We start from the raw sequence: 12,135 nt of genomic DNA, 5'->3' as shown, positions 1-12,135 counted from the left end.
ACAAGATGAAGATGATTAAGTAAAGAACGTCCTCCTGTCAGCTGGGTGCTGAGGGGGGGCTTGCTTCAGGCTCTAACTCGTGGAGTCACTGCAGTAAAATCGGAAGCGGGCCCAGGGCAGGGCAGGCGCAGCGCCTGCTGTTCCCAAACAGCGTCCATTCAGATCCACAAACGATGACCCTGACAGCTGAGGCTGAAGGTGGTCGTTTATTTGTGAGTCTACACATTCTGTTGGCATCTTAAATGAGGCTGAAGGTGTCGAGACGGGCACCATCAGCTCTGAGTGACTGAGTCACCAGAAGCAGATGCCAGTAACCGTGCAAACTAACAGTCAGAGTGTAGAAAGCATGTTTTATTTTAAAAAACCTCAGCATTAAGAATTCAACCTTCTTTGAAGCCAATCACTTTTCTGTTAAAAACGACAGTCGAAAGAGCAGACACTTCACTCTTCACACAGAGAAGCTATGTTTTTACAGAATTCAAACAAACCTCTTCTCTCATCAGCCAGTGAACAAAACAAAGATGCTTCGGTAAATTCTATCAAGAAAAAATATCTTTCCCCCAAAGCATACCAATAAATATTTATATTAAAACCCACAAATATTTTTGTTTAATCAGATACAACAGAAGAAAAATTCATTTTTACGTTTATCTTTGTAGATAAGTGTGATTTATGTGCATATTCCAACCCCGGTCTGGTTTTGAGAACAATGGTATGAAGAGTTGTTCTGCCAGCTGTGCACCACGGGTGTGTCACGGGCACTGAGTGTCACAGCACACGGGCACAGGCTCCCCACAGTGAGGACACTGTCCCCACCACCGTGCTGAGCTCCCTGCCTAGAGCCTCGGACACGAGGTCTGCCTCCCTGCACCTCAACACAGGATTAGCCCAAGACAAGCCCGCGGCTCCTGCTTTAAAATCCTCGCGTAAATGACGGCCTGGAGCTCGTCTGCAGCCACAGCAAGCTTCTCTTTAGGGAGAAGGACTACAGTCTATGGACTGAACTGTTTCCCCGAGGAAACACGGTTTTCAGTTCCAGTATTAACATTTCAAGGTTCTAACGCAAACTGGATTTTACCACCACTTACATGTCCCCCTTTCAAGGCTCAGTGAAGTAAACTTCTTGTCTCTTAGAAAAAGATGGACATAGATGACTGATGGACGCTACGTAGACAGAGAGAGATGGTTAGAGGACAGGTATACATTGTACATAGACGGCTGGAGATGACAGAGTGTAAACAGATGACTGATTGAGAAATGACAGATGACAGGCAGACACTGTCACCCCCCGGAGTCCACAGAAATGCTAAATGGCACCCCTTTACGTCGAACAGCACAGAACTGAACACTGAGGACAGTGGCTTTTAAAGAGAGGAATGCACAGTGTAACTGGAGGTTTTTGTTTTTAACCAAAAAACCCCAATACCTTCTCTGTGAAGCCACCGTGACCTGAGATAGACACGTACTCCTGTGGATCGGAGCTGTCCTGCTGAGGACACACGTGCACGGGTACCTGACCACGGGGCCAGTCTATCAGGGAGGCAGAGAGCAAGTCTGGAGACACACGAGATGCCTCAGTGACGTGCCCAAACCAGCCAGTCTCTCATTTGGAAAAACAAAACCCTGGGTGTTAGAGAAGAGAGGCACTTTCATCATTTTACATACAGTTTTAACTCTTAACAAGCGAGTTATTATTTTCCAAACAAAATTAACTGTCAAGTTACTAAAACTGATCCATGCTTTATATATAGCATTCTTTGATCTGCAATCAAAAACCGAGAACAAAGTTTTAGAAGAAAATAAGATCAATATTTAAAAGTTCAGGAGAAATAAAAATAAAACCTCAAGGTAAGAACCACTGTCATCATCTAATGCGCGTACAGGAGGCTGGAGATGAAGACGCGTTTGCAGACAGTGCATTCACGCTGATCAGATACAGCCTTTGCTTCTCCAGGGTTTATTCTGCTTGCATATTTTAAAATTTAGTACAAAAGAAGAGTTAACACAATGTAACATGACCTTTGGAAGATTCATTTTACACCTGGATTGCAGGTTTCTGGCAACAGAAGAGAACTGCGCAGCTGCTACATTCTTGTGTCATAGACTACACGTATGTGCTACATGCAGAGAAAGGGATCAAGACACGGAACAAAGAACTGCAACCGAGGACACAGGAAGACGGTTTTGTGGCAAAATGCAAATTACCACTGCGCTCCTCCCGGACAGCAGCAAACCTCACGTCTCCAGTCTCAGCAACACGTGGACGACAGGAGGACGTTTCCACATAAGGCAGTTGATGTGCGGTCCCTGTTCGTGTCCACTGAGGAATTTCCTAAGTAAGCATTTGAAGAGGAGAGTCCAAATAAAACAGCACAGGGCAGATTCTCTGCAGTTTTCATCAGGGAAAGACCAAACTTGATACTCTACTAAAAACACACTGTGATACAGCAAACTCTAGGAATCTGAATGAAATGAGATACAAAGGTGCAAAATCAGGCAGACCTTGGTTTGTGAACTCGCAGGAGTGGGGCCGTCACTCCAGCTCCTCCCAGTCGTCCGTCAGGTGGCCTCTGCTCTGCCGACGGATGCTGACCAGCTTCCCCGCTGACCTGAGGCTCCAGCGCGAGCTGTTCCCGGCACCGGCCAGGCTGGTGTACTTGGTGGAGCCCCTGGCGTCCTCTTCCCAGCCCGGCCCGGACAGACGGTCACTCATGGGGTCGCCCGAGTTGGCTGCCACGTCTTCAAGAATAAGTTTTGGTGGCTCCCAACCTTCGATCTCATCTGGTTTCTTAGACTGTGTACTCTGTTTCAAAACCAAATTGTCCCAAAATCCAGACTTCTTCTCCGTCTTCAAGTCTTCTTTTAATCGTAAGTTAGTTCTACAGGAGACGAAAGAGTTAAGTGTTGGTGATCAATCATCTCAGAGCCTCAAGTTGTGTTTATTTTACAAAATAAAAGGTTCTTTTTTAAAAAAGTCTTGTTTGGAAAGCTCACACAGATTTATACGTAAAACTTGAAATATTAATAAGGAAAAAGCAGTCACTACACATGATTAGGGAAACTTGTGAACGCTGTATTTAAGGTACCACACTTGGCAAAATGCAAAGTCACTCTCAAACAGAAGAGAAAAAAGCAGACTGTCTCAAGGCCACACGGAAGGCCGAGCTCGTCTCTGAACCAACCTGAGAAAAGAAGCCCCAGGTCCAGATTCAGAAACGGGGGGTTACTCCATTTACCACAGGTTCAGTTTTCCACAGGTTTATTCAGAGCTGCAGCCTCAGATGTTCAGAGCTCAGAGCGCTGTGCGCTCTGAGGAAAATACGGCCGACTGTGGAGGCGAATGTTCACACACGACTCAGGGCTCTGGCCGCAGTCCCCCAGCCTGGCGGCTGGGAGCATCCCCAGGACACGGGTAAAAACGCCGGCGTCCAGGCCCAACCCCTTCAGAGTCTCATTTAATTGGACCGAGGGGCCAGGACACAGGCGTGTTTTCAGGCCCCCTGTCAGCTGCCACCCTGACATCCAAGAGGACCGACTTACACAGTCCCTGCAGAGAGGGCGCATGAGGTCACGACCACGGGGTCAGAGGCAGGGGAGGGCCAGACAGTGCTGGGGGGTCATGAGTGCTGCCGAGGCACCCGGTCCTCGGGAGAGAAGCCTCTCTACGGTCAGACTCACCAGGAGTCACCTGCCACTGGCAATTCCACTAGGTCGTCACTGAACTTATATTTTCATCTTTAAAAACATTTTTTTGTTGTTGGCCATGCCGCATGGCTTGTGGGATCTTAGTTCCCCAACCAGGGATCAAATCCAGGCCCACAGCAGTGAAAGTGCAGAGTCCTAACCAGTGGACTGCCAGGGAACTCCCTAAATACATTTTTTAAACTTTCAAAATATTTATAATAAATTAGCAGCACTGTCAGCTTAAATATATTCAGTTTTCTAAAATCTGTTTTTTTAAATTTATTTATTTTTGGCTGTGTTGGGTTTTTGTTGCTGTCCACAGGCTTTCTCTTGTGGCATGCAGGCTTCTCATTACGGTGGCTTCTCTTGTTGCAGAGCACGGGCTCTAGGTGCGTGGGCTTCAGTAGTTGTGGCACATGGGCCCAGTAGTTGTGGCTTGCGGGCTCTAGAGCACAGGCTCAGTAGTTGTGGTGCACAGGCTTAGTTGCTCTGCAGCATGTGGGATCTTCCCGGACCAGGGCTCGAACTCATGTCCCCTACCCTTGGCAGGCGGATTCTTAACCACTGCACCACCAGGGAAGCCCCAATTTTCTAAAATCTTTTACAGTTTACAATCAACCTTTGCATTTTTAACTGGGTTTTTTTCTTGATTTTCTGAAACTACTACACACCTTAAGCATGGCTACAAGCTGCTTTAAGGCTCATAAGTTCTATTTACTGTTAAAGTTTGAGAGCTGGTCAGAGAAGCTTTTTTTCCACTTTTCCATAATCTTTCTAAGTGCTTACTGTCAAAATCAGTACGACTCATTTCTGTCTCCTCACACGGGGAAGGAAGCCCTCAGCGTCCCTGCACACTGCCCTGCTTCCCCACCGCCGCTGGAACGGCTGCTGTCCAGATAGCAGCTACTCACCCTCTGGACTTGGGGGATTTACATCTTTCCAGCAGGTGCTGCTCGTCATCCTTGTTAAACAGTGAAGTCACTTCTTTCCAGCCTCGGAAACTCGCTCCCTGAACCTAATAAAAGGTTAAAAAAAGATCACATCTGACATAGTGAATATACAGGTCACAGCTGTTATGCAGTAACTGCGGGGCTGGCATTCAGCACAGAAGCTGGAACCAATTTCCTTACCTGCCGTATCCGCACAGCGACTTTTCCCATCAGTTGCAGGTAATCTCCGTTACCCAGTGAGGACAGTGGGTAAACCCACCCACGTTTAATAACAGACGATCAGTGACCACACTGCCGCCAAGCCAGTCGGGACGGTGGGGCTCCTGACACGAGGTGCGGGGCTGCACCAACCTCCAGGTGGACTTTGAGAAGAAACCACGCATTTCTGTTTATTCTAAGACAAATGATTTTCTACTTTTTCATTTCTGAAATCAGGATGTAATTAACGCCTGGCATCTCAGATTCAAAGAGATACAGTAATAAGGGAGGAATGGAGAAAAGGAAGGACATCTCCAGAAGTCTCGTGTTAACTGCCTTTACCGTGAGCCACTCTCACGTCCCTGGAGCCCAAAATCACACCAACTGCAGCTGGTTTTCTTTGAAGGGGATGGAGGAGGGCATCTCCCGTAGGGCAGACCTGGCTTTAAATGCTTTGAAATGTTAAAAATGCAGCAGCACTGAAACCTGAACCAGGAGGCTGCAAGCGAGCAGTGGTGTGAGACCATCCGCAGAACAGGAAACAAACAGCTTGCGACCCTGCCGCGCTCGCCCCTCCAGGGCTGATTGTCTCACTGAGGGCTCAGATGATGGTTGGCATGCTTTTTAGCAATTAAGCATTTTTTAATTAAGGTGTCTACGTTTTTAAAGACATAATACTACTGCACATTTAACAGACTACAATCTAGCATAAACACAACTTTTATACATGCTGGGAAATCAAAAACTTGGCATGACTTGCTCTATTGCAGTGATCTGGACGGAACCCACTCTCTGCCTGTGCAGCAAGGTTGTTAACAGAGTACATCCTATGTTGTCATCACAAGGAGAAAAACCTATTTCCTTCTTTTTCCTGTATCTACACGAGATGATGGGTGGTAACTAACCCTAGCGTGGTCATCACTTCCTGACGTATGTCAGTCACAGCATCATACTACACATGTGGAATTTATACAGTGACGCGTGTCAGTTTCTCAATAAAACTGGGGGCGGGGGGAAAGAGTTCTAGGGCAACCACTCTGTAGCCTACAGGAGAAACTTACTACAAATCGCTGAGATGATCGAAATGAGATGGTAAGTCTTAGATGTGGGCCCCAGAGCTTGGGGGAAACTAGAGATAAAACCACCACCGAAAGGAGCGTCTAAAAACGTTTAAAATAGTAAAAACCTCAACACAAACCACCTGTGCCGTTCAGTCCAGGAGGCCCACACTGCAGGAACGTGTCACTGGCTTAGGGCATTCTCCCCCTTCTCCCTACTCCTCTGCCTCTAAACCCTCCCTTCCCAGCTTCTTCTCACGTGTAATTGGGAAACACAGATGCGCTCGCCCTCTGGGCAGGTGCAGGGATGCATGTGAGCCAAAGAGCTCTCTGGTTGTCACCCACTACCTCTCCGTGGAGAGCATAAGGGCCCGTGTCAGACCCTGAGCTCTAACCTCACCCACACCTCCCACTGGACACTGCCCACCAGGCTTGCCTCCACCTTGCTGCCCCTCAAGAAGGGCAGCCTTCTTCCCGCCTCTCCCTCCATGGGCTGGCCTTGGTGCCCCTAGTCCGGCCGGGCTCAGAACCTGTAGGTGACCCCACCCCCTTGGATGCCACATCTGTCCCCGGCATGTGAATCCAGGCCTCTGGTTGTGGGGACTCAGGACACCTCTCCCACTGCCACACGTCACTCAAGGGCTGGCAATACCTGCCAGGTGACGTAAGAGCGAGGCTCCACGTCCCCAACAAGCAGATGTCCCAGGTCACAGCTGACACAGCACCTGGAAGAAATCAGAGAGACCAGGTGCGAAAACCTCTCTCTGCTGGCAGATAACTACTAAGTGACAAGTGATGTCACATCTACAGACAGAGCAGTAGGAGTTCTGAGTGGTGAGCGCTCACGTACAGTGTGGGGCAAACGGCCCGCCGGCAGCCTGAGGGAGGCCCACCCTGGGCCAGGCACATCCTACAGGAGCGCGGCCGTCACGCTGGGCTTAACGATCCCAGAAGAATGTGTCAAAGCCAGACCGCTCCTTCACTGACAGACCTGCTCTGCCTGCAGTGCCCACGTTTACACCTGAACTGCACCCCGAGAGGGACACGGGGATGTCACCCACAGACATGACTGCAGCCACCCAGCAGGTCCCAGCCCAAGGGCTCTGCCCCTGATCTCAGGGAGGCTGCCCTCCACAAGCGCCACATGAAGGGTGCCCGTGGACGTGGAAGCGCTCCTGAGCTCACCTGGAAAGGTGGGCTGTGTGGAGGGCAGGTGCCGTTCGCGGTGTGGGGTGAGGAAGTTTCCATCCTCAGAGGGCAGATGACAAACTCAAATGCGTCCTGCAGTCAGAAGGGCCAGGGGTAAAAAAATTCTTTATAAGTGAGACGAGAGCCAGGAGAAAGGGATGGCCCCAAAATGAAGACACAGGTGATACGCTATGAAACTGAGCAGTACCCAAGAAGCTGTCCAAAAGAGATGAGAAAATGAATTCCAGCTCCGAACAAGGAAGAATTACTTTTCCCTGTGCCCATAACTCCGTTAAAAAAAAAAAGTACTTCACATCCCATGGGAGGAAAATCTATGGAATCCTAGAAAGAAAGTTGTCATCCATAACTTACCAAAACTCGTTCTGTTGGAGCAATTTAGCAGGAGGGTCTTGTCACACCTCGTCTACTGCCCCGCGTGAGCACAAAGCCCGACTGGGTTCTCCGGGCCTCCCGCTCTGCCTGGGCAGAAAGTGAGTTCACAGCACTGCCCACGGCTGAGTGAAGCTCCCAGCCTTGCCAACCAGAGTCCAACAGGCAGAGCTGATCACCCACAAAGCAAAACCAGCGGCACCATCCGACAAGGGAACTTGGGGCGTGGGTCAGCTTGAGTCGAGACCACAAAGAGCCTGACCAGCTGCTGCCCCTGGGAGGGGAAACTAACCCACGGCCCGCCCACAGCTGAGTACAGCCTTCAGCCCGCCTGCCCAGGGGCCCTGAGCAGAGCACACAGGAGGCTGTGCTGTCTATCCAGCAGCCCTGCTTACAGTGGCAACTGAGTGGAGGGCACAGCCCGAGGTTCTTCCCTTCTGCAGAGCAGAACCGGTGGCCCCGTGTAGCCAGGGAATTCAGGCACAGTCCAGTAAGATCTGGGACCCCAGACATTGAGCTGGGCAGACCCTGAGGCCCACGCTGCTGCCCCACCAGGGCACGGAAGCTAATGCACAGCCCCCTCTACTGCTGAGGATAGCGTCCCATCCTGGCTGTTTGTGGAGCCTAACCAGAGAACCCAGGCCCTGTGGTCCCTCTTACAGGCTCAACGTGGGCAGAGAACCAAGCCAGCCAACCTGTCTGAACACTGTCAGCCAGCAGCAACCCCCCGACCCAACAGGACCTCAGGGCCCAGGGCTCAGATAGTGGCCTTGCCCCAGAGTAAACACGCATAGCAAGCCCCATCTGCCTGAGCACGTTAGCAGCTGACAGGTCCAGAAACCCAGACTAAGCTGCTCAAGAACTGTCTCTAGCAAAGAATCTATAAGGCCTGGAAGAAGAACCCACTCACTCAAAAGCGCAGAAGACAACGTAAGGAGTCAGGCATCACGACAGCAGGTAAATGTCACACCACTAAAGGGAACTCAGAAAGCTCCAGTAACTGACCCAAAAGCAATGTGGTATCTGTGAACTACCAAAGGATTCAGAATAACCCTATTAACGAAGTTTAGTGAACCACAATAACAGACAACTAAATGAAATTAGGAAACAACACATGAACAAAACAGGAGTTCAAAAAAGAAGCAGACACCATCAAAACCAAAAAGAAAACCACACACCAGAAATCCTGGAACTGAAAAACAGTCACTGAGCTGAAAAATTTCAAGTGAGAGCTTCAAAAGTAGCCTTCACAATACAGAGAAACAACTGAAATGATCAGTGACCTGGAAGACAGGACAGCTGAAATTATCCAGTCAGAGGAGCAAAAAAAAAAGAAAGAATGAGGAAAGCCAGAGGGACTTGTGCAACATAGTCAGAAACAACAATATCCACATTACAGCAATTCCAGGAGAAGATAAAGGGACAGAAAGTATATTTAAAGCAATAATGGCTGAAAATGTCTCAAGCCTGGGGAGAGAAATGGATATCCAGATCTATGAAACCCAAAGGACCCCAAATAGGTTGAACCTAAATACATCTACATTGAGACACACAATTAAATTGTTAAAAGTCAAAGACAAACAATTTTGAAAGCAGCAAGAGAAAAGAGACAAGTTACATACAAGGGAACGGGCTACCCTCCCCCAATAAAACTATGGAGAGATTTCTAAGAGAAACTTTTCAGGCCAGGAGAGGATGGGATGATATATTCAAAATATTTTTTTAATTATTAAAATTTTTACTTTATTTATTGAATTATAATTAACATACAATATTATAAAATGTTATAAAATACTAAAAGAAAAAACTGTCAACTAAGATTTCTATACCAGCAAAACTGTCCTTCAGAAATAAGGAGAGATAAAGACTCTGCCAAACAAACAAAAGCTGAGGGAGCTCATCAGCAAAATAAAAGGACTCTAATTAACATCATAAAGACAGGAAGGTAGTGTAAAACTCGCTAGTACAGGTAAATTTATAGTCAGAGTTAGAGTCTGTAATATGGTAGTAGTGGTGGTGCATAAATCACAACTCTAGCTTAAAAGTAGAAAAAAAGTACTAAAAATAGTCATAACTACAATAATCTGTCCTTGGATATACAACATAAAACATATGTAAACTATAATATCAGTAACCTAAAATGTGAGGGGGAGAAGAAATAGAAGTTAAATACCGCTTGCCAATGCAGGGGACACAGGTTCGATCCCTGGTCTGGGAAGATCCCACATGGCACGGAGCAACTAAGCCCGTGTGCCACAACTACTGCGCTCTAGAGCCCACGAGCCACAACTGCTGAAGCCCGTGTGCTGCAACTACTGAATGCTGCATGCTTTAGGGCCTACGTGCCACAACTACTGAAGCCCGTGTGCCTAGAGCCCATGCTCTGCAACGAGAAGCCACTGCAATGAGAAGCCCGAGCGCCACAACGAAGAGCAGTCCCCACTCGCCGCAACTAGAGAAAGCCCGCACGCAGCAACAAAGACCCAAGGCAGCCAAAAAACAAACAAAAACCACAACAAAAGAGAGCAGGATAAAAAGCAAGTAACAATGGATCTATGACATAGCCAGAAAGAAATTAACAAAGTGTCTTGCCTATCAATAATTAAATTTAAATGCACTAAAGTTTCCAATCAAAAGACACAAAATGACTGAATGGATTAAAAAAAAAACAAGACCCAACAATATGCTTCCTACGAAGAGACTCACTTTAGCCTTAAAGACACACATAGGCTGAGAGTGAATGGATGATGGGAAAAGATACTTCAAGACAAAATAGACTTTACAAATGGTAAAGAGGGACAAAGGCGGCCATTATATAATGATAAAGGGGTCAGTCCATCAAGAAGACACAATTAATATTTATGTACCCAACCCTGGAGCGCATAAATGTATAAAGTAAAAACTAACAGACCTAAGGGAATTCCCTGGCAGTCCAGTGGTTAGGACTCAGCTCTTTCACTGCTAAGGGCCTGGGTCTGATCCCTGGTTGGGGAACTAAGACCCCACAAAGTCACGCAGTGTGGCCAAAAAAGCAAAACAAAACTAACAGAGCTAAAAAGAGAAATAAACTGCAATACAGTAATAGCTGGGGAATTTAATACCCCACTCTCAACAATGGATATACATCATCCAGAGAATCAATATGGAAACAGTGAGTCTGAACAACACTATAGATGAAATGAACCTAACAGACACATGCAGAACATTCTATATAGCATGACAGCAAAATACACGTTCTTTCAAGCACACATGGAATGTTTTCTATGACAGACCATATGTTAGGCCACAAAACAAGTCTGAGCAAATTCAAGAAGGCTGAAAGCATGGTAAGTATCTTCTCTGACCACAACATATACCATCAGTAAGAGGAGGAAATCTGGAAACTGCATGAATACATGGAAACTAAACAAGGCTCTCTTGAACAACCCACAGGTCAAAGAAGATATTAAAGGGGAAATAAAACTATTATCTGGAGACAAACAAAAATGGAAACACAGCATACTAAAACTTACAGATGCAATGAAAGCAGTTCTAAGAGACAAGTTCACACAGAAACAAGGAAGATCCCAAGTAACACAACTCTGTGCTTCAGGGAAGTAGGAAAAAAAGGACGAACTGAGCCCAAAGTTAGTAGAATAAAGAAAATGATAAAGAGAAGAAATAAATGAAATAGAGAACAAGAAAATGATAGAAAGATTTATAAAACTAAGAGTTGGTTCTTTGAAAACATAAACAAAATTGACAAACCTTTATCTAGACTCCCCAGGGAAAACAGAACCAAAATCAACAAAATTCTAAATGAAAGAAACATTACAATTGATACCATGTAAATATAAGGATCATAAGAAGCTACTATGAAATTACAACTCATATCACAGAGAAACAAACAACCATAAGAGAATACTATGAACAGTTACATGCCAACAAACTGGACTACCAAGATGAAATGGAAAGATTCTCAGAAACATAACCTACTGAGACTGAATAAGAAGAAATATAAAATCCGAACAGACCATTTACTAGTAAGGAAATTGAATCAGTAATTTAAAAAATCTCCCAATGAAGAGAAGTCCAGGACCAGAGAGCTTCACTGGTGAATTTTATCAAACATTTAAAGAAGAATTAACATTAATTTTTCTCAAACTCTTCCAGAAAATCGGAGAGGAACACTTGTAAACTCATTTTTCAAGGCCAGAATTATCCTGATACCAAAGTCAGAAAAGAACAGTGCAAGAAAAGAAAAATTATAGGCAGGCCAATTTTCCTGATGAACACAGATGCAAAAATTCTCAATACTAGCAAACCAAATTCAGCAGCACATTAAAAGGATCATTCACCATGATCGAGTGGGATTTCCCTGGGATGCAAAGATGGTTGAAACACACAAATCAAATAAGTGTGATACATCACATTAATAGAACGAAAGGAAAGAAATACCATCTCAGTAGATGCAGAAAAGGCATTTGACAAAATTTTCAACATTCAGGATAAAAACTCTTAAGTATGGAAGGAACATACCTCAGCATAATAAAGACTACAGATGAAAAGCCCACAGCTAACATCATACTCAATGATGAAAGGTCGAAAACTTTTCCCCTAAGATCAGGAACAAGACAAGGCTGTCCACTCTCACCACTCCTATTCAATACAGTACTTACTGGAAGTCC

The 12,135-nt window shown here is 46.1% G+C and overlaps 1 protein-coding gene across 6 annotated transcripts in view; it reads right to left on the bottom strand.

Annotated features, from left to right (window-relative positions):
• TDRP (testis development related protein) overlaps positions 1–12,135 on the bottom strand; it is a 67,598-nt gene that overhangs the window by 15,200 nt on the left and 40,263 nt on the right. For 3 of the 6 annotated variants that reach the window (XR_009560565.2, XR_009560566.2, XR_009560564.2), the window contains exons 2-3: positions 4,596–4,699; positions 2,206–2,879 (exon numbers count right to left, since the gene is read on the bottom strand). Coding sequence is in view for 3 of the 6 variants with exons in the window: in XM_030830542.3 (XP_030686402.2) it covers positions 2,534–2,879; positions 4,596–4,699; positions 7,076–7,138 (513 nt within the window). In the remaining 3 variants the exon portion in view is untranslated. Of the gene's footprint in view, positions 1–64; positions 2,880–4,595; positions 4,700–4,814; positions 5,143–7,075; positions 7,172–12,135 lie in introns of those variants that run through there. The other 3 variants (XM_030830542.3, XM_030830550.3, XM_030830525.3) reach the window with 3 other exon arrangements.

This window comes from Globicephala melas, chromosome 21 (genome assembly GCF_963455315.2).
Source record: "Globicephala melas chromosome 21, mGloMel1.2, whole genome shotgun sequence".
Classification (NCBI taxonomy): domain Eukaryota; kingdom Metazoa; phylum Chordata; class Mammalia; order Artiodactyla; family Delphinidae; genus Globicephala; species Globicephala melas.
Note: the sequence above shows the minus strand (reverse complement) of the source record. Positions and strands in the feature narration are given on the sequence as shown.